Genomic DNA, 23,452 nt, shown 5'->3' with positions numbered 1-23,452 from the left:
CACATACCTCACATGAACAAATGAAAATAAACAAAGTTCATTCAAACCTGCTGCTTTCACGGCAGCCGAAGGTCTAATGGAATCAGTCTCTTGAGAGCTGTGCTGTGTATCAAATGTGATGACACCCGACTGAAAAACAAGCGCTCCCTTTCCTTTCACTGCATGTGGCGTAACTGACAGCCGTATCAGCACAAGATGTGATAGGAATATGCTTTTGCTTTGACTGAATGTTTGCTTCCTGAAGTCATACAGTGTCTGATAATGCACTTTCTAAATTGCTTTGCTTTGACGGCTGTGGACATGCAGGCCCCCGTGGCCCTCCACGCTGCACCCACGTGTTCCTGCCGTGTCTCCTCACTGTGGCCTGAACACTATCAGGAGTGGGCTGAAAGGCATCTTGAAGTACTTGGAGGCAGGAGTCCAGCTATTTGGTCTTGGCATGCACCTGTGGATTTGCATAATGGTCTTTCTCAAATTCCCCCCAGGAATGCTTGCTAAAGAGGGACCACAAATCAGAAAGTCATCCTCTGGCTCTCACAAAGACTAATGTACCATGTTGGAACGCTTGTCCCCCCTCTCCCCCCCGAGAACCCGTGGGAGATCGCTTAACAACAATACTGTGCATTTTTGTAAATTCATCTGATGATACTAATTCCCAGGGAAAACATGTTCCTCTGACAAATGTTCCATGTAGTATTCCATAAGCATCTCCAGACCTGACTGCAGCTCGGTTTTTGGGGTTCGGGGGTTGCCAAGTTCCTGGGTGAGCCAACCAAAGAATTTACTTGATCGAAAATAGAGTGCCTCATTTCCCATCTCTGAGTCAGACACCCTGCCTCTGAGGAGATGTCCGTCAGCTCCTCTGATCAGAGATAGTTCTCCTCTGACAGTCATCTTCACAGGGCAGAGAACACAAACGTGGCACGCCTCAAGTATCTTTAGATCTTGACCTCGCTCCCTCCTTTCTGCTGAACAGCCATGGGGCTTCCCATTCCAACATGCAGGTCCTCATTACCTGATTGGACGCCACTGATTAACTGCCAACTGGATTGGCTGCAGGTATTCATCATCTGCGAGGATTGGGCTGATTTAGCGGCCAATCTTAATCAGGGTTGTTGAAGGACAGGAGAGCATCGCTCCAGCAGCAGGCCTGGCCTGAAGTTCTCCCCGGGAAGTTCACCCTTCACCATATAGTGTTCTGACTTCATGCTTCATGTGAAAGGTCCTTAAGGCCTCGGTCCAAACACAGGCAAACGTCAGGTTTCTGTGCGTGAGCATGCTCGGAGCACGAAAGAAGAGATCTCTTGCTTCTTTCACTAAAATGACTTTGACTCTTTTGGCATTTTGGGAGGGGGATTTCTGCCTCAGCTGTGTTGCCTCTAGTTGCCCTATCAGGGTCTTAACTGGCTCCCTTTATGTTGTGACTGGTGACAGTGTGGTTCTGCAGTCCATATTGTTGAGGATTATGGGGAAAACTGAGAGAAATGCGCGTCAGAGTGATGACAATGGTCTGGCGACTAAGTGCAGCAAAGGAATGTATGGATGGGATACCGCTGCTGATTAAAGAGAACTTTCCCCTCATCTCTTGATATTTCACAGATTCTCTGTTGCTCCTATCAATCCTCTGTGATTTAAGTGCTGAGACCCGTCTCTCAACGCCTGAGCCAGGATGCTGCAGGTCCACACTCAACCTGTACAACTAGCAGCACATAAATGAAAAAGCCTCACATTCCTGTGTCAGAAACGGGACTGCCGACACATGTTTCATTCTGAAAATGATATAAACGTCCATGCGTACGCGAGGTCAGACGCAAGCAGAAGCTTACTGTTCGCAAGCGGTCTTGGAAAAAATGCAAGCGTGGAGATTAAGTGTCCCCTAGCTGATGGCTGTCCATGTTTTATTTGATGTTGGAGAGAGGTTAATTCATGGGGTTAGTTGTCCTGCTGGGATTTGCAGCTGTTTCATATTCTGTGTGTCAGAAAACATTTCAGCTCTTGTATTTTCTCTGTTAAGACAGGGCATCTAATGTAGACCCCGTACCGCTGTTTGAGAAACACCTCCGTGCTGCTCCGCCCTTGTTATCAGTATGGGTGTCACCATAGCAGGTTTGAATATAGGCTGTGGAGTGAGATTCATTCGGATGTCTATCTGTGTATAAGTACAGCAAACAGACAGAAATCAGAAGTCAGACCAAATGTTTTTTGCCATGAAGTGGCGTCGCTCAAGGGATGGCAAAGTCAAGTCTGTCAACCATTTTGAGCCGGACTGAAACACGTCAAAAACTATTTCATAGATTGCTATGAACCTTTATACAGATGTTCATGGCCCCCAGAGGATGAGTCTTAATGACTTTTGTGATTCCTTGACTTTTCCTGTATAGCGCCACAATGGGATTTTGCGTGAAATGTGTCAGCAAATAAAACAATTTCGTTACAAACATTAATGTCCCTTCACGTTTGATCTAGTGCCGTCATCAACCTTTTAATTTGTCCAATACTGTGGTTTATGAAGATATTGGTAGGCTTAGCTGCTCCTATATATACAGCCTCACAGGGCCGGTGGCTGTAGACTCTTCTCTGTCTCCTCATCTCCATGTCAAATTGTCCCTTTAACTGTACATGCATGTAAAATGCTTCATATACATAGTTCCTGAACCGTGGAGAAGAACAGCGTGGTTTACAACACATTCTTCTGATGTGATGAACAGCTGCATAGCTATGGCTTAGAGTCACAAGGTCAGCAAAGCTACTGTCATTAATCCAGACTCCCACAGTTATAGGAATAGAAAAATAAAGAGGCTTGATGGAATGCTTGCCACCCGAAATGGTCTTGAGTGTGCCAAAGCCTGGCTGGCACTGGCCATATAGAGCCTGGCATCAGCCCTCTTTCCAACCACAGCCACTGCAAGCCAGTAGAGCTTCAGGTCACTGGGTTGATCCTGAACACTGTAAGTCTCCAAGGAAATCCTGCTCAACCGAGTGGTCACATTTGACCATACATCTATATGGACTGAGCCAGGATGCTGCGTTTGTGGCACCGTCCAGCCTGGAAGTAACCTTAAATGTATGGAGATTCAAAGAGTGTATCTGTAGATTCTAGTTTGTGTTACATTTCAATTTAAAAAAAAAGAGAATCTTAACAAGCCTGATGTTTCTAAGTTACTGTCCTGCTGCACCTAATCCTAATAAAGTAGCTTGACTTGGAGTATCCAAGAGCCACCACACTCTATGGTTCCATATTTGTGAATTAATCTGGTCTGCGGTTTGGGTCACACCACAACAATGTGGAAGTTAGTCATCTTTTCAGCTAAAAGTCACCACAGTTAGTCAACTCTGACTTTCTCCAGTTAGCGGATGAGGTTTTCACCGAGTTTCACCGACCACAGCCGTGCAACCACAACAATAGCCACATCTGGCCAGCACATTTGCCATCTCCTATTGTGTACAGATCAGCTTACAGTGCATTTACAGTGCAGAGCCACATATCACCTCCACCTTCACTGTGCCGTGCACGTCCGATCTGTTGAGAGGAAAACCGTTTGACAGCAGCATCAAAGACGGGCTCTTAATAGGATTTTGCATTTGCGTACGTTTCGCTTGGCTCAGTGAAGAAGTGTGTGACGGTGTGGACTTCAATTTACTCAAGGGGAACTGTCTAAAACCAGTGAGTTAAAGATGTATGTGAAAGAAAAGAGAGGTACAGCACACCTGCTTGAAACTGCTGATTGAGGCAAGCGTGTTCCTGTCCGCTGCGGTAATCTCCGCCAAGGTGTCCTGAATAGGGATGGTCAGCACAGGAGGGACCACCCCGTTGAGACGGGGGGGAACAGGCCGAGGCTCTGTTTGAACTGACAGAAAGACTGACTGCATCCTATCAGCCGCTGCTTCCAGAATGTGTCGCTCAGTTTAGATAACGGCAGGCTTTGAAAAACCCTTTGAAAAAGAGACGGTTTTTTCAGCCTGTTTTTATTTATAGCTATGTTCTCATGAATAGCAGATCCACATGACTCCTCTGGACACTCATTGTAAAAGTTGGATTCGGTGTATGTAATCACGAGGAGTACACAACATGATATTTTTCGCAAATCATTTCTCCTGCTGGTCCCCGTCCTCATAAAGTTATCACGTTGCAGGTGCAGGGCAGCCTGAAGACGACATGATGTAACTCATCCAGGCTCCCCTCTGCTGTCTGTGTTAGTCATTGTGGGTCATGGCAGGAGTCCCTTCCTGTTTCAGGGTGTCAGCCACTCAACGGGATGATGAGGAAACCATCCAGGACACTCTGGGGAGGTTGTCAAAGGCCAGAGACAAGTGAGGACACGAGAGAGGCCACGACATGGCAGAGAGTGTTTGCTTTGCTCCGGGTGTGAGCTATGCGAAGATCTGCCTGTATATTTTTCTTTTTATGGTGACTGGTTGAGACGAGGCTCTGCAGAGGAACCTCCCCCCATCAAGGGTCATCGCACTGCTACACCAAGAATATAATTTGAACTATACTTTAAGGCATGTGAGTTTTAAAGACCTTTTGCTTCTTCTCATTTACTGAACACATGACTTCACACATTTGTTTACATGATGAAATATGACTCACTCTCTTTGAGTAATTTCAAAGAAAAGAGGGTTGTGTTTTATGCTATGAGTACGAGAAGTTAATGGGGGTCTTTGTGAGCAATTATCCAAAGATAAGAGTCATCTGGCGCTAACAAAACAAAAATGCATTTACGCGTTACAGTTTTTTAACAGACACATCAAAGTGAAACAGAACAGAATGCAACAGACTCAGAATTAGATCCAAAAGGGAAACGGTGTTAAATGCCTGCATGAGGTCAGTCAAAGAACATACATATTCCTGGGCTGATAGGCAGACGATAGACATGCTGACATGCCTCTGATTTGTTTACTTCATTTAGACACACCTGGAGAACAGGGAGGCAGGCCCACCGATGATACTGCCCATGAAACCCTATGATCACACACAGCAACCCTTGGTAGTCATTGCATCTGCAGCCACTACTGTTCTCATAATCAATCGGATTTGCTGTTAAGAGGTTGCCCCGCCCCCCAAACATGTTTCAAGCGGTCCATTTCCAGACCGCAATCAACAGGTCAAAGCCAACCTGCTCTACAAGGACGTACAAATGTCATCAGATATACCCGGCATTGTCCATGGACTGGGGTGGAGAAAGTTTCGATCACCCTGGATTAATCTGTGATCTCCTTGCAGACATTAGAGAATGCAACAACAAGATTTTTGTGGCAAAGTAAACATTACATCAGCAAAGAATTTGCCCAGAGAGACCTCTCCAAGGACACTTTGCATGGAAATAAACTTCCAAGTAAATACACTGTGTAACTCTTAAATTTCCAGTCAGAATCCGCAGACACCCTGTGTTTATTATCACATAAATATGAAATCCTTCCATTTTATGTCTTTTGCTAAGTATGAAAATGACATAATAAAGGCTGTTGTGCAACTAGAGGAGTTCCTGTGTGTTTGCGACAAGGAGATTGAGCTATTTTCTGTTTGGGTTTGTGATTAACAGCCTCCAGGTTGTCTCCAGATGTGGCTTGGCCTCCTCAGATACACACTGAGTACATTTTTTGATCAGTTCCCCAATAACAGAGTGACCCTCTACGACACTATCCATCATCATAAGGGATGACGCACTGATCTAATAAGTAGATCCGACTCCTCGCTGCAAACATGGAGCCATTCTTCATGCTAAATGGTGGACAGATGGTTGGGCCCTCTGCAAGTAATCACAGCCAATGATTACCAAACTTCTCATCACACACTATCAACTGGTGAGATGAAAACAATCGGGTGTTGGGAAACGGTAGGAGGAGGAATTCAACCATCACAGCCTTTAATATTTGCCAGGCCATGGTGACTGTTGAAACGAGGCTCCGCAGAGCAACCCTTTGTTGTTTTATTAAAACTGTTTACTTTCAGAGGGAGGTTAGATCAATCTACGAACAACAAGCACAGGGTTGTTCATGACTATCAACTGCAACATTCCATTCCATTCTCCATTTGCCCATTTTGAAATCCCCTGCAGCCTTTTAGACAATTCCCAAACAACAATTTGCTCTGAAATCTCTCTAAACATCTCACGCAGTCTTAATATGCAAGTCCTGTGATTGATTCCTCTGCGTTATCTTATCTCGGGGGCCAATGCAGTAAAGTAGAAACAGTTGAAGGACAATTTCATGACGTTATCGCTTTGTTAACAGCTCTTGATAATTGTCACGTCTGTCATCATGTATTTTTCTACTTAGCTCTCATACTGTGTTTTTATTCATTTAGCCATTTACCCCTTCCTCAGATAAACGCTGCGCTGGACTGTGCCAAGACCGTCCATGAAGAGTGGAGGCTGGGTACTCCATCTGCATTTGAGAGCGCATATTACAGAAACAACACTGGATCCCTTATCATAGTCAATTCACTCCATGATGACAGAGCGACAGTACAACCTTCATATGCTCTTGTGTTTTCATGCTTAATTACATTATGTATTACTGGCGTCATGCATCTTAACATTTGTCATAGAGAACAGACCAAAGCTCCCACTGTGGAAACCCTGTTCTTATCTTTGGATTGGTGTATCATTTAGATTTTAAAAAGCTGTTGTTTGGTGGCTGATATATGATACAGTTGCAGTTGAGTGTTTATATGAGAAACAGTAGTAAAATGTATATTTAGCTACTCAAGGTTACATACTTAATTTCAGCTTGTAGATAATTCTACTTTCATTATGTTACTTATATTTCACTACATCCCTGAAGGAAATACTTACTTTTTTTGTGTGTGATTAAAGTTAAGAGCTAGGCTAGAAGCCAAGAATAAGTCTAGCACGCAACTTTTTCATACAGATTAAACAAACAAAACAGAATGTTTAAATAATGAACATTAGAGGTGCTGGAAGGCACCAGGCTAGTTGCTTCCGGTCTTTGTGCTAAGCTAAGCGAAGCTCACCAACTGTAACCATTTAACGGACAAACATGAGAATGGTATCAAAGTCTTAGCCAGGAAGCAAATGATAGAATTATTCCAAATACAAAACTATTCATTTTAAGTTTTAACATATAAAGCCTATGAGTTTATAATGTTGCATTGATGCAGATTTAACTAGTTAAATTAACCAGCTACAACATTAAAATGTTAATGAATCAGTAGCAGTAATCTAATGATATATTATGTTGCTCACATGGACGATTCTGTTGCATAATTGGTGCGTTTACCTTACTACTTTTACTACTTTTACTTTTTTTCAGTATAACTTGGAGTATTTTAAAATGGTCATATTGTTTCTTTTACCAAAGTAGCTCATCTGTTTACTTCTTCCACCTCTGATGAGAAACTAAGAGCCCGGTGTCGATATTATTATCTAGTTGCTGTTTACATCCCATGGCCTGCTGAGAAAATAACTTTGGCCAAAGACACCTTTAACTCTCTTAGATGCCGTTGGGCATTTAGCCCAAACCCAGACTGCTCTGCACTGAGCTGGTGTAAATGTGCACAGCTGTGTGAGTGTGACGGGCATCCTGCACATGTTCAACTTTCACTCTATAAATAAAGATATAGTTATAATATACATTGCTTGACCCATCAGTCTTGATTCAATTGCATCTATCCAGCACCAATCCGGCAAACTCAGTGTCTGAGGGATCTCACATACTTCACTCCCCGACCTGATGGTGGAAGCTGTGCAGTGGGTGACCGTTGGGTCGTGTACATAGATGCGTTGCTCATGATGCCATGTGAAATCACGAGGATCAGCAGGATAAGTAAACTCACCTCTTCTGGCACTTGAGGCTGTTTAGCAGCATGTCTGTCTGCGGGCTTATTAAAACTTGGCTCCCTAATGAACATTCGCCCTTGAAGCCTGCTGAGTGCTTAGTGCTGCTCAGGAGACGGGGCTCTGGACACACGGGGCCTCTCTTCCTGCTCCCTACGGAGCGCTCGAGTATAAAACTCAGCTGTACCGGCAGGCTGGGGTAGAGTCATATAAACACTTTTACATTACAGTGAACTGGAATGTTAACAAAAGACAGTCCGCAGAATAAATTCTTCTTCCTCTGTGTTTTATTTTTTGCGGAAATTAATTTAAAAGCTGATGGGGGAGAGCAGTTTTATTGGCTCTCCGACTGTTTTTGTTTAAACTTTTGTCATTGTCATCTTGTTCTTTGCCTTGGGTGATTCAAACCCCACTGCTGCGGCATGGGAGAGTGGGAGGAAAAAGGCATGCCATGACTTCACACTCAATTGTGGACATGCCAATTTATGTGCGTGTGTGTGTGTGTTTGTGTGTACACTGGACAAAACAGAGTGTGTGTAGGCTTGTAGACAGAGTTGCACAATAACAAATCCAGCCCAACAGCCCCCTCAGGGGTGTGATTTATGAACTTGGCAGTGACGGTAGACATCCAGAAACTAAGGCTTATACTTTACAGACATGGGAACCCCATTCTAAATAATCAATCCGTCCATCTATCCATCTATGACTCTAGAATCTATCTATTTCATTGAGCTTCGTTTAAGTTTGACACAAAATTTAAAAAAAGCAGTTCAAAGAGATTCCACAGAAGTGCCTTGATGAATGGGGCAATTTTCCGAAAACATCTGTCGGGGGCCTCGGTATCTGTCTGCCCGGGGGGCTCTTGCAGACAGGTCAGCGCAGTCAGAGAGGCTTCCTCCCTGAGCCTCACACGCCTATTCTTCCCCTCAGTCCTGTCCCATGGATCCCATGGTCATAACAAGGTTTCATTGATGGCTGTCGTACCGGCTGGACTGAAGTTTGGCCTTTGTTATATGCTGCTGTTGGTGTTACCCTCTTGACCCTCACGCTGGGGGGATCCCCATCCAACACTTGCGACTGATAATTAGCGAAAGCCCGTGGCAGAAAACACTTTGAAGTCATCTCGGCTAATTGTTGTGTCATCCCCTTTTTCCTTGAAGCTTGCTCGCGTCAACAGAACGTAGGTTACGGCAGGCCAAAGGTTTGTTCTGACTAAATGGACTATGGGGAAAAGGTTTAATGGATTGAAAAATAACAAATTTATCATGCTTAATAGGAAGCTATTCAGGTCAAATTGACCTCATGCGGGGGGTTAAATCGCATCATAACTTTCTGGCGCTCGACCTTCACTGTTAATTGGGGGCAGTGAAGAAGATTTCTCATTCACCTAACTGTTGCTGAAGAGCACATGATTCTCTGCTCACAGCTAACCAAGCATGAGGCTCGTCCAGCGGGACCAGCAGCCGTCAAACATGAGCATTACATGAGGCTGAGCACTTCATATAGGAAGGGGAACACTGCTTGAAAACACAACTAGCAATTAGTTTGGCCCAAACCACGGCACCATACCAAATTGATGTACTGTCATGTCGGAGGCTGGAAGGCACGTGTCATCAGTGAGTCAACCAGCAAATGGGGCTTTTATGCATCATCCATTCCCAGCCGCAAAGATAAACAGATCTTAATCTTTAATACTCAACAGTCTGGTATCAAAACAACTGATACTTTTCGGAAATCTTTCCTTCAACCTACGTGCAGTCAGACTGTTGAGTGGGTAGCCTAAGGGTGGGATTAAAAAAAAAAGGATTTATCGCAGTTCCATTGTGTAATTTTGTGGGTCTATTAAAAAAGCAAGAAGAACTTCCAGCTGTGAATTATAACAGACAGGGTCACAAATACACATAAGACTATTAAAGGCAAATGGGCATTTTATTTACGTACAACATAATCAACATTACAAGCTGTTTTAATGATAGCTACTTGGTTGAAAATGTGTTAAAAAGGCAGAGACCGTCTGGAGGCAATTTAGCAGTCAAGTGAGTGGAATCTAGCACTTTCAGTGTAAGTGTGAACAGTATTTTTACAGGCCCTGGTTCAAGAATGAAACCCATTTTAGAAGATCATGATACTCATTAAAGTTAAGTCATAAAAATGGTGAAATCGAGCCAATGTAGCCTCTTGACTTGGTAAAAGTGGAAATTTCTTTTACACACCACAGAAGTTTCAGTAAATCCAGTCACATGTCTGAAAATTGCACAAATTGGAAACTACCAGAAAGTCATTGGCAGTTTGGTGCCAGTTGGCATGAAGTCCTGTCTCACCTTTGCCCTAATTTCTAAAACATCCCATCTAATATTGCCTCTGCATCATTAATGTTGTGTTTTATGAAACTGTGTTGAATAGAGCCATCAGTTCGTACTGTTGGGAGATAAGTGTGTGGAGCTGTTTTTTCTCCTGTGGTTGTTGGGGGGGGGGGGGGGGGGGGGGGGGGTTGGGGGGGGGGGGGGGGTGTAGATAATTGGAGCAGATATCCATTTCTATCATCCCGGTAAAGCCGCTAATGTGGAAAATGCTTGACCTTGATTTTCCATAGTCGGTTGGTTCGAGACACCGTAAATGGGGACTGAAGCTGCAAGAGCGAGCGGTCATTTATCACCCTTTCAGAACAAATAGCAGCTGAGCCGGTCCAGCAGGCCTAGTGGCCAGGTCACAGCCAGGAGGACCAGGAGGAAGAAAGCCCGCCGGACCCTGGTTGACGGCTAAAGAGGCACTCTGAATCAAGGGTGATGGGGCCAGGAAAACTGAAAGGGAGGGGAGAGAAAAAATGGGGAAAAGGAAAAAGAAAGCTGCGGGTGAAAAGCCAGGATGATCTATCATACACACAATCCCCTCCCGCTGCTTTTTCTTTTGTCAATTCTTCTAAGAGCCAAAGAAAACATGACGACTCAATACTCAGAATTTACAAGAATGCATGTCGCCACGGGCACACTCTCCACCCCGCAGTTATTTCGACATTACTGCCATTGATTTATGTTGCGATGGATTTCTGTGATTTTTAATGTTTCGGGCTACATCTGGCTAATGACTAGAAGGGCTCCACATTTTCCGGAGAGTTATGGCGAGTTCCTTTTTGACTTAATTGGCTGCCAGCGTGATCCTCCCTGTGAATCCGCTCCAGTGGCATCCATCATACAGTGGCGTGACATCATTCGACGTATTGTTCATAGGAGATGCTTTTAAATCAAACTTCAAGCCACAGAAGGACCACACCACAGACTTTAAAGGCTGAAGAGGTAGATTTAGAGAGCACTTACAGAATTGAGACGTAAATTTTCGAACTGTGTTGAAAACATTAGGCCAGTGCGTATTTCAACAGCCCACCAACGCTGGCAGCGATAAAAACTATTTAAATGTGATAAACAAGAACCAGGAATTGTAATAAATCAACAGGAATCTCCTTCTCTCAGTATTTCTTTCTGAACCAACTCCCTTGGTCCAACAAATTTCACTTTCGGTTAACTGGGGAAGACAATTGGACGGTCGTGATCAGATGTTCTTGGTTATAATGTGAAGCAGCTTCCTGGATCCCATTTCAAATAACAGAGCTGGTGTACTTTTTGCTTATCCAGCCCCTACATGGAAGCAGGAGGGTAGCATCTGCCTTTCTGCTCAGCTTTCTTAAATTCCTATCTCAGGAACCAGATTCCACTCAAATATTCAGGGAGCAGAACTATTCAGGGTACCAGCGAGTTCATGTACCGGCCCAGGGAATAACCTCGTCCACTACACAGTTTATTACACCAGCAGAAAACACACAAATCTGTCCTCCGAGCCCCTGCTGACTTACTCTAAACATCAAGCAACAAGACAAGACGATGTAGCCCCCATCAAGTCAGGCAGAAAACTGTCCTTTTGACCTGGTTTTAAACCTCACAGAACCATGCTGATAACATCGCAGACTCATTCAGTAAACCAACAAAACCTGAGATATAGGAAGATGAATTTAGTCTTTTTTGTTTCTCCAGGATGACCTCTGACACGAGGCTTGACTTCATTTGATGCAGTTGGCATCAGGTTATATCACAGACTGTGCTACAACATATGATATAATGATTCCTGTACAAAAGCCAAAACCGCTTGTCTTCTGGTGTGGCTTTTCAGAGGGGGGCAGAAGTAATTTGTAAAAGGGAAGTACTTAATCCAATCTGTGCTACAGTTTTATTGCTGATTTCTTTTAGCACTAACATCCCAGGCAGCTTAAAGCCTTTGTTAACCTAACAACTCACACCCATAAATGAGTGAGCCGATCATTTAGCCGTGAAGAAGAATGCATGGTGGATGGATTGCCAGTGCTATGATAGCCGACGGTGCTGAAGTCTGTCCGACTTAAACATATTTCTGGATCGCTCCACTATTTGAATGCTGGGATGGTGAGTGTTTTCGCTTTGTCTTCAATAATCTATAACAACGTTGCGCAAGGCTTACATGTACAGCATGGCTTTGAAGCACACACACACACAAGCCAGCGCTCGCAACGCCCATTTCAAAGAAAATAAGTATGAATATCATGAAAGGCGAAGCGGAAGTGCCTGTCTTAAATAACGCCCATGTAACCTACGTCTATTACCCAGCTGACAGCACTTCATTCATACAAGCTGGGGGAGACCCTGCAGTCCTTGGCCTAAGCACATTACATATATCCTGCTCTTCAACTGTTTCCCTTTGTTGCGCGAATGCCTGTTTCATGTACACTGCTCAATCTGCCATGAAGCTCGATGGAGGCCTTCTGTAACATTCCTTCAAAGGAAAAGATGTCATGTTCAATGAAAAGAAACTACTATTAATAAAGCACATAATTTCAGCTTTTATGAAGCGGTTGCCGGCCAATTGGACCTCCCTTTTCCACGTTTCCCTCCCAGGTCCTCACTGCTGCCCAGTCTGAACAATGTCAGTATTATGTTAGCTGCTGGGCAAAGGGGAAGGAGAGCTGAGGGCTTTGATACAAATGGCGAAAAGGTAGCTATAGTGGAGTGATTGACGTTGCTTGTTGGTGCTCTCCATTGAAAGTCATCACAGAGACCGATTCACATGGATCACTTAAAATTCTGGAGGCGAGGCTAAGAATGCTTGATTATAATGAGAGCCCTACATTCTGGGTGTAATGATACTGTTTGGCTTGCTAATGGGTACACTTGAACTCTGAACCTTCACTCGCTCAACGGTGACGCGGCAGTCCCTCTCAATTGAATGGATGCAAATGTGTCTCAGTTGGGCTGCTCATGCTGACAGCTGAACGTGTGGAGTTTGTTCCCATTGATAGAATTCATTAGAATCCATCAAATGTGTGTTCAGTAGCTTCAGAACGTTTTTCCGCAGCTATACACCGAAAACCATCTAGGAAATGGCGCAATTAAAAGCATTAAGTATCTGGATGGAAGTCAAATCCACATTGAGCTTTCTTCGTCAAACAGGCACATGCATGCAAGTTTTTTGCGTCAGAGTAATCACAAGACTCGGAGATTGTTATTGTTACTATGACCCTGTGCTTTGTATGAAACTGTGCTGTGTAATGCAGATATATTTCTGCTCTGCGTTTGAAAGATGATAGGAGTGGCTTGGTTGTCATGCCAGAGTTTTCAAAAGACTCTTTGTGTAGAAGCGTCGGTCATAGCCAGAGACATCCTCCTGGTATTTACTCGAGAGTTCCTCCAGATGCTGCAAATTGTATGAAATTGGGCCACGTTAAGGCCCACTTTCATAGCCCTGAATGGCCGCCCCACAACTCTTCAGTGATTCCAAACCAGTGGTTCTTGTGCCCCAGAGGGTACTTCTGCAGTTGCCAGGGGGAATGTGAAAGATTGTTGAGGAGCTCAACTACTTCACCTCATAAAAAAGAAGACGAAAATCACGTACTCAAAATTAATCAGGAATAGCTCCTCAACCATGGGGCTAATATGCATGTTTCTGGTCTCATTTGAAAGATAAGAAGCTAAGGAATATGAATCCACAGTAAGTAAACATATGTATATTACCATTCCAAAGTAAATGAGATGCAATAAGGGAAAGAATTTCATTTTTATCCTTGCCTGGTATATAAACTAAATTTCATTATAACCGAGATCCGATGAAATGATGCAACTGAATGTCTTCTGCTGCTCTTTACTACACCTGGGACTGAAAATTTGGCAAAAATAGATAAATTTGTTTGGTCTTTTGGCCATATTTACTGTTTACATGTTGACTGTTTTTGTTAACATAAATATCCCACAATCATTGAAATAGTAATTATAAACACATTAAATATTGATCATATATGACTGAATATACCGGTAGATTAATGGAGAATGAAATTGCCCACAGTGCACTATGAGATATCCACAGTTTGGTCAAAGGAAGCTGTTGCCGAATCAGATTGCCAGTTTATTGCCCAATAACAACTGAAAACCTGCCCGTATCAATCATAAACAGTCCAAATCAAACCTTGTCAGGAACCCGTGTAAAACCATTACATGTGCAGTAGAAAACGGATAATAACCAATATTAAGCATCTTATTTCTATCAAATGACCAATGATAAAATATTTGATAAATAGGCTGTCACAACGGCCACAACAGCCACATCGCAACTAGACAATGATGATGGTAGGTCCTCCATTATCCGTAAAAATGATTTTCTCGCTAAATCTGGCGACTTTCCGAACCCTCGTGGCGACTTTTTTCGTCAAAAGCTGCTAGCGACAAATCGAGTGACTTTTTCTGGTGTTGTTGGAGACTTTTCTGGTGTTTTGACTCTGACGTGAAAGCACGTACCGTTCTGCAGTTACTGTCGTGAACGAACAGCGGGTGCTGCCGTGAGCCGCCCCAAAGCACTCTCACAGGCGGTTACTCTCACAGTAGCCTCGCGCAGCAGTCCCAGCTGCAGTCAGAGAAGAGAGGAGACACTCTCGGCGTATTCATATATCTGCACTCTGCAGTTAGTGTATTTATAGGTGTTGAGCTTCATTTTTACACAAAACAAATAATAACCGTAGCTGGGGCGTCATAATGAGGTGTTTCAGCTGCAGGACAGCAGTGAAGGCTCATATAGCCCTGCTTAATGGTTGTTTAACAGTTGATATAGTTAGCTTAAAGTAATGAATTTAATTTAGTTGAAATAGCTAAACAGAATTGAATAAATGGTTGAAATAGATAGGCTATAGCTAACAGTAATGCATAAACCGTTGAAATAGTCCACCCTGATAAAGGTAATGTTTGATGTAGTTTGCTAAAAGTAGTGGATAAATGCTTAAATATGTGTATCAGCTAAAACGAATGCAGTCTAATACAACTGTCCTGTAATAAATTCCATCTGAATGTTATAATCTTTTTTTTTTTTTTACTGTTTAAGGGAGGTGTTAATCATTTTGGAGGCTTACATTACAGAGTTTCAGCCAGGCATACCTGATAAACTTGCATTACTTAATGAAGTGAAAGTAATGGATATATAGTTGAGATGTCCCATTTCTGCCATTACAAAGAAAGTAGTAGTGCAAATGCAAACCTGACCAAATTGACAACATTTTGTGACAATAATTATTAATACTTTATGTAATTAAAAGCCTCGTGTTGAACAACGTCCAGTCGAAAATCTGTTTAAATGAACACATTTGGAACATGACAGTGGTGTCGATGAAGTGGACTGCTTTGAGTTTGTCTGACAGGGCTGTAGAGGTACACATCTGCCAAAAAAGGTGGAGAACAAGACCACAACATGGGACGACAGATTAAGACACTGATTGAGGCTATAGTACAGGAACAGCTGAGCGGCAGCCAGCTGCTTTCTCACACAGGTCACCGAGTAGAGCTGCACAGATCTGTCCGTGCAGGCTCTTGTCACCTTCTAGGATGCTGGGGTCAGCTAGGCCGTGATCTTTGCAGCGGGGCCATCGACACCAGCAAGGCAACATGCCTGAGGGGGGGGGGGGGAGTGAGACTGTTGGACTGTTATAAGACAAATGACTCAATTTGATTTCTCACGGGTTGCAAGATGAGCTGTAATCAGCTGTGGCGCTCAGCCCAAGTCTCCACACAGACATGTTGTTTACTTGGAGATCGGACAGGAAAGACGACACCTCTGTCTCTCCAAAGCGTTCATTCAAAAACCTAAAGTTTCAGTGGTTTGTATAGCTCAGCTATGGCGGAGAGGAGAATGAATGGGCAGACTACTAGTCTTACTCTCCGCTGCTGTGTGTTTTGGATGGCAGTGGAGTGTGAGTGGTTACGGGGCTCAGGGACCACTCGTGAGAGAGAGACAGGCGTGCATCTTTGTGGGTTGAATGAGAGGAGAGAGAGCTAACTCTTTCTGGGGTTGTTTAAGACCTTATGGGAGAAGATGAATGTTTGTTTCCAGACAGTCAGAGGGAAAGTGATGATGCAGCATGGATGAGAGAGAGAGAGAGGGGGGGGGTGAATGGGATCTGTTACATAACCTGTTTTCCAAGATTTCAGAACCAGCTCCTCATATACCTTTTACTGCTTGATCAAAGCATGCCTTAAGCCTTCAAATTGCCAGGATGCGCGTTTTACATGCTGCAATCTTATGAAAGTTGAACTGCAGCATTGTAAATTGAATTGCTTCACACTGTGCCTTCCCACTATAAATTAACTAATGAATCCACACTCAATTAATTAAAATATTTATAAAAAACAAGCTGCATTAACTACAATTATCCAGCAATCAGTGCTGTAGAAGAACATCTGGTTTCTGAAGTTTTATGATATTGTAGTAGCCTGCCAATTCAAATTGAAATGGAAGGTAACGATAAACGCAGCTGCCTTCACGATAACTCCGTTAGTGTTCAAGGGGATCACGGGGAAAAGACGCGCGGTACACACGATGTAACTTGGCAGAGGAAGCGCGTGTGGGCACATGGACCGAGCGATGCCGTGCAGTGAAGCAACAAATACAGAGGGGGAGTTTCTTCTTGCGAAGCGCATGCAATCCCTACAACAACAAAAAAAAAGTTCCCGGTGACTTCAGATCCAAGGAGGTGGTGATATTCATGGGAGCACGATTCAAACTCTCTCACTTGGAGTAGGAGGACAGCTTCAGCAGCCCTGGAGCCAGCACGCGGACACTCTCTTTGCGCCTCTTTTTCTTGTTTTAACATCAACTAAAAACAGATGGAATAATGTTTGCTTGAAATAACAGTTCTTCAGCGCTGGAAGGAGGAAAAAAAAGTGCCTCACTTTGGACTGTAGTTAGGTGCTGATTTGACAAGCTGAAGACATTCATGCGCAAAGTCTTACCTGGGCATTATGAAGAGGTATCCAGGTTGTTTTTCATTCTTGGGAGAGGATGCCGTCTTACTGAACTCGTGTAGCTAAATCGCGAGACTTTTATTTAATTTGCTCATATTTTTGTGTGACTCTCCAGAAAAAAAGTGTTACGCGACCTTTTTTCGCGGTACTTTCAAAAACGTAACGCAACCATCCAAAATGGACCGCGCAGGATTTGCTGTTTTGGTGGTTTTGACTGTTGCACTGCTGCGACTTGGTGACGGTCACAAGGACACGGCAGGTGGGAGGAAAGAGGGCGCACAGGCCGGCCGGGCGGTCTGGAACCAGCAGCAGTCCCGGGTGAGGAGTCAAGGTCACTCACCAAGGAGACAAGGGGACGGTGCATCCTCAGGACCATCCGGGGAAACTTCTCCCGGGACCGACGAGGTCAGCCCTCTAGTCCGCGTGCCGAGGGCCGCATCATCCCAAGGGGACGGCGGGCACGTATCCCCCAAAGCGGGACCGGTTCATGCCGCAGGCGCCTCCCGGGAAGACCTCACCTCTCCGCCGCGGGATGGTGCGCTGCGCACCGCCAGAGAGCACAGAGCCAGAGTGAACCGCAGGCAGAGCAGCAAGCCCCACTCTGCCAGCACGAGGAGGCTTGTTGGGTAAGAATGGCAGCCAAGTGCTGTACAGTCTGCATGATTCAAAAATGTTTTTACTTTGCTTCATGCTTCAAATATATATAAATGGGTGAACTGTCCTTGAACAGTTTTGAGACTAATGCAACGCTGCATTATCACCATCTCCTTCTATTACACATTGCAGTATATTTAAATCAGAGAAGGAAGAGTGGCTGCAGACTACTTCAGTGTGTGTGTGCCCCAGTTCCGTACTGTTGCCTGCGGCCATCCATTGTACTAGTTCAACCAGAGCCTTGCTTAGTGATCACAAACACCTGTTTCTCCGATGGCCCTCTCGCAAAGCTACAAATCCCTTATTTCTTTGTCTCTGTTAAACTCCAAACAGGAGGATGGATTGTTTCCATATTAAATCCCTTTTCTTTGTGTTAATTGAACCCTCGTGCACTCAGTCCTGTTTGTTCCATAGGCACAAAGCATGATACACACACTGTGTACACAGTAATCAGAGGGAGATTTGAATGGCTCACTGTGGTTTTGCAGACAATGACATTTTTTTTATTCAATATCTCTTTTGTGTGTCACAAAAGAGGCTCTTGCATTTAGGAAATTGATTATTTATACGGGCAATTCTTGGGAGCACCTAACAAGCAATAGGGGGATTCAACAAACTGGATCACCATGTGTATCGGCATACATATACAGTGCACTCACCGGACTTAAGCCCAAACCATGATATCACACCCAGGAGAAATGATGGACAGGGATGTAGTCCAGTGCTTGGGTATATCTGCATGGTCCATGATGTAAATGTATTATATTGTATATAATCAATACGCCCTGATCCATCACACCTTAAAAGCAACATTTCCTATGATATCCGTCACCCAGACAGTTGCGCTCATGCATGGCTTGAATTGAGGTGCTGTCTATTTAAAGCGGAGCATAAAGAGAATAGCTGCCTGTAGTATCGGATCCAACATGCTTTATTGCCTTTCTTGACAATGCCAAAAAACACAAATGCCAGCGTTGAATGAATGGGGTTCTTTGAGTTTTCAAGAAGCATAAAGGTGGTGTTAGCTCTTTATGAACATTAACTTAAAAAGGTCTGCACGGGGGATTGTAACACTTTGATTCATGAGCTTCAGATGAATCATCCGGGCGGCTTGTTAGAGAAAGTGCGTCCATGACACATTTCCTCTCGGAGTTCCCACTCAGCTCTCTCGTTTTCTGTACCCGGAGGCAGCGCTGGGTTCACTTAACGCTCCTTTACATCCGTGTTGACTCAGTATTACTCCCCCTTCTGTTTCCAGTGCACCTGTCAGACGTTTGTCTGATTCAGACAGCTCAGTGGTGAAATAATACACCACCAGCCTCATGTTCTGGTTTTAAAAGAAAAATATAACTAGGTGTGAACATGGTGTTATCCACATTTTAACCTGGGGCATGATCCTAATTATGTCGTAGAAGGTTCTCCATTACATCCATATATCCCTTGATGGAATTTGAATGTGATGACTGATGTCTTTTGGCACGGGCCCGGCCTGATGTGTTTGATTTATGACGAAGCTAAGCCTGCCAGAGGGCCCAAAACAACGGCATGTTATCCCTGTGACGCCTCAGTAAGACTCGCGGTATCTAATGAGCGCAATCCGTCTGAGGTCAACGAGTCAATTCCCGTTATCTTCTCAAATCGCCATGACTCAGACGTCCACTTACTCTAATATCGTGTGAAAAGATGATGGGGCACAGATCCATGCCAGCACGTCGACCAATGCCCCCGAAGTTGCTCTTGCGGTCTGCTGCCTTTTCATCTATCTCACTGCAAGAATTGGCTTGCGCCGCAAGTGCGGATTAGAGAGTGCAAAGAACCCGGCTATAGCTGTTTAAAACTTGTCATCTCTCATTTGCTCAGTGATTTATAGAAGACGCAGGGTGCTTTTCATGTCCCGTGTGTCTCGCATAATCCCTTCAAGGCTCAGATAACTCTGTATTTGTTTTCACTCTGGACTCTCGCATAGCAGAAAGATGGACCACATTCAGATAGAGTTTCGTGACTTGCCCTGAAATGTTTTCATCAAATAAAATGCAATTACAGCGTAATCTCTTTAAGTGTTCGTATCAATAGGCCAGCCACATCAGAACGATCTGAAACTATAACAGAATGTGCAATCTGATCAGTTTGTCATGCAAAGGTTTGAGGGCCTTCCACACTCACTGTTATTCCCCTATGGATTATGAAGAGGCCCTCTTTATTCATGACTGCTTGAGACAGTACTGTCCGTGTCTTATTTCACCTTGTTTTTCTTGCATGTGTCTTCATTTCAGACCTAACGTCTGCGGGGGTCAGCAGTGCTGCTCAGGCTGGGCTTTGGCACCAGGAACTAATCGCTGCATAAAACGTAAGTAATAAAAACGTCCCGTGTAAATATTTAATATATTTAAGAGGCCTAAAACATTCTTTCATTCAGCTACTGAGGACAACAATTTTATTCTTTGCAAACTGAGGTCACACGTGATTGTGAGGCCTTGAAGCGGCACACAAGCAAACTGACATACATTATGTATAATAGAGCTTTTAAGCTACAAAACTTCTCAGACAGAGAGGCTTTGTAATTGCCCTATGAAAGTTTCCCTCGGGTGTTATTGCCACCATGCCTTCTCTTTTTATGTAAGATCTTCACGTTTAAATTGCCATCACTTAGCACTTAGCTCCCTATTTGACACAAGCCCTCAATTATGTGTGGAACGGCTTCTTCTTTTATTCAACCACAGCGGTGTGGGATATCCTAACTGCCAGATAATTAAAACAAGAATGAGAACTTCTTTAAACGCACAATTGTACAACATTGATATTCTTGTCTTTAACCTGTATGCAGACTGAGTCTTATTATTGACCTGTTCTTAATAAGGGGCCACATTCAATACAGAAAGTACGTAAGTAAAATCAATAAGTCACAAAGTGCTTCAAAAAGCCATTATACAACATACGACTTATATACCATATACAGAAATGTCTACAACTTACACAGACTGAAATAACAGGATGGAATCGGAGCTTTTTTAGAGAGAGTTATCTTTAAATTTTACGAGTGACGTAAAAAACCACACGGCAGCTGGCATCTATCTCTCCAGCAGCTAGCGAGCTAGCTATACTTCTGTTTGACTTGTTTACTGTTTTCTCTGTTCCTCTCTGCTAATTATGTCCCTCTCTCTCACACACACACACACACACACACACACACACACACACACACACACACTCACACACATAACACACTTTTCAGCCAGTCATTTACACAACAAGCTGATTGGCCCCAGCAGCCTCCTAATTACATCTCCTTCCCTCCTGCCCTGTGCAAAAACCTTCTTCCCGTTTTTTTTCTCGACTCCCAGCTAAAGGCACACTTACCGAGGTGTAAATTACATCTAACGTGGAGCTGCAGTTTCTCAAATGAAAAGGGTAAATACTTATAATCTGCCAGAAAGTAACAGGTCCAGTCTAACGTGCCTGTGTTAAACAAGGCAGTGCATCTGAGCAGGTCAGGGATCTGTCCAACCATCTGGACCCTCTTACAGCTTGGCCCTCGCCCAGGTCTGACTGGAGGCTATGCTATCATCAGCTGAGTGAAGCCCCACGGCCGGCAAGGTGCCAACACAAAGGCCCCAGAATGGATCTGGGACTGGAAGCCCCCACGTAGAAGACCTCCGTGGAGGAAAAAAACAGGCTCAGGCTATCTTTACTCCGTCCCCGCCTGAGGGCCAGGCTGCTTTATTAGGAGATGGCAGCACGAGAAAACATGTTCGCAGTGGGGGAAAGAAAAGGAACAAACGTGTCTGCTGGAAGCAGAAGTAAAAACACATCACGGCTGAGCTGCGTCTGGGAAATTCTCGCTGAAGGGATTGAAGTAATGTCCAATATTGAAAGTGTCAAGCTGCAGGCTTCACCCGCGAGGCTGGATTGGGTGTCTGCAGTTATGGCTTCCTAACAATACCTCCTTGTTCGATTGGGTTGAGCTCACAGCAAATATATGACAGGAATTGGATCACTAGTTGTCCGGGGAGTGCGCACATGTCTTTAGAAATGTGTTTATACGTCTGGGTCTCCGTGGGTCTGGTCGGAGATTGTTGTCTGGCTCTAGGAGGCCTCCGCTCTGCCCACGTCCTGGCAGGTTGGGAGCGGACTGTCTCTGTTTTGGGGCTTCAGGATGGATGGTTAGCAGGCTTGTTTGTGTGTCAAAGTAAATTCCGTGTGCTGAAAATAGCCGGCGTCGTGTGATAGAAAGCTTTGATCCATTAAGAAGAACGGAACATTGCGTTTCCACTGCTGTTGTTCATTTCTCTTCTAGTTACCCACTGTAAGCAGAGATTAAACTTCATAGGCTTTACCCAACCAATATTGATTTTATAAATGGTGGCCGAGAACCAAAGGAGTGTGTGTGTGTGTGTGTGTGTGTGTTGTGTGTTGTGTTTGGCTGGTAAAGTGAGGCCAGGTGTTAGCTTGGCTCATCTGTTCCCTTGCAAGCAGGAGCTCCCGTCGAGATGAATGGAGCATCTTGTTTTTTGGTCACCGCTTATTCTCCCCCCTGTGTTTGGACTCACATCTGTTCATCAAAAAGTATACTGCTGTGGAGATGAAGAGCAGAAAGAGGCCATATTGTAGCTTCGCCTAGTCCCAGCCCACCGCTAGTCTCGCCTTGAGTTATAATACAAGAAAGCCTGTCAGCTGCGTTACTGTAACTGTTAACGCTCATCTTGACTGATGGGATTTTTTACGGAATCTGATTCAAAACCACCGTTCATACTATATGCCAGAAATGGCAGGCCGTGGGAATCTTGTACACCTGACAGTAATTGCCAAAAAGAGAAATGAGCAAGTTGTTTAGGTAACTGTGCATCATTCGTTTGTTTGGGAAATCACTCCAGAAATGTGTTTACAAAATACTAAATTGCTTAGCTGTGGAATTAGGATTAGGATTAAATTGCTAGTGTAAATACAGTAAACCCCCCAATGAGGCGGCTAGTACGTCAGCGTAGAATTGCTGTTTTGAAGTTTTGGTTTACAATTTTTCTCGGAAAAAAACAATTAAAGTCAGACCTCTTAAAGCCAGTGTTACTGGAGAATATATTTGGATTGTATCTGCTCTCCTTTGTATCTGCTTTCAGAGGCTTCACTCTTGTCTTTGCACCCTTTGAATGTGAGCTTTCACTCATACCCGGCTGTGAATGGATTCCAGGAGGCACACAGACCATCGATGAAGATACCTCTTAGTTTCGCAACAAGAGAGTCTCAGAAGCTTTGCTTCCTTTAGACACAGTTTTGCTTTGAGCTAAATATAGCAGCACTTAGCATAGTATGAGAAGTACTGGAGGGCCATTCGTTTTGCAGGTATTTGTACATAAACAAAGTATTGCACAAATAGAAATTCATTCTAAAGGGGCACAGAACGATCTGTAGTTTCATGGACATCCATCCAATAGTGAGGTCACTAAAAACCACATGATGCTAGCATGCCTAAAAAGGAATGCTACGTGTTGGCGTAGCTCACACTGGCAGGGTCACTGTACATCAGAGTTATGTTGTGTTGCTCTGGCTCCTCCAGTTGACATGGCTGTTTTAGTAATTGGATTAATCGCATGGTCTACCACACACAGAGTGAACAGAGTGTTCGGGATAATATAGAATACCTTCTGAACGGGGACTTCAGACTCCCTGCAGCACAGACAGGAACTGGCTTTACGTTCAACCTGAGCT

The 23,452-nt window shown here is 44.1% G+C and overlaps 1 protein-coding gene across 1 annotated transcript in view; it reads left to right on the top strand.

Moving 5' to 3' along the window:
* The first annotated feature begins 16,769 nt into the window (after positions 1-16,769).
* The window catches only part of LOC116383303 (latent-transforming growth factor beta-binding protein 2), a 74,390-nt gene continuing 67,707 nt past the window's right edge, over positions 16,770-23,452 (top strand). The window contains exons 1-2 of the mRNA XM_031847027.1: positions 16,770-17,724; positions 20,026-20,099. Coding sequence (XP_031702887.1) covers positions 17,276-17,724; positions 20,026-20,099 — 523 coding nt within the window. The 5' untranslated portion in view covers positions 16,770-17,275. The remainder of the gene's footprint in view (positions 17,725-20,025; positions 20,100-23,452) is intronic.

This window comes from Anarrhichthys ocellatus, unplaced genomic scaffold, assembly GCF_004355925.1.
Source record: "Anarrhichthys ocellatus isolate YVR2014 unplaced genomic scaffold, GSC_Weel_1.0 scaffold7, whole genome shotgun sequence".
Classification (NCBI taxonomy): domain Eukaryota; kingdom Metazoa; phylum Chordata; class Actinopteri; order Perciformes; family Anarhichadidae; genus Anarrhichthys; species Anarrhichthys ocellatus.
The sequence above is the reverse complement of the archived record's forward strand: the minus strand, read 5'-3'. Positions and strand labels throughout refer to the sequence as shown.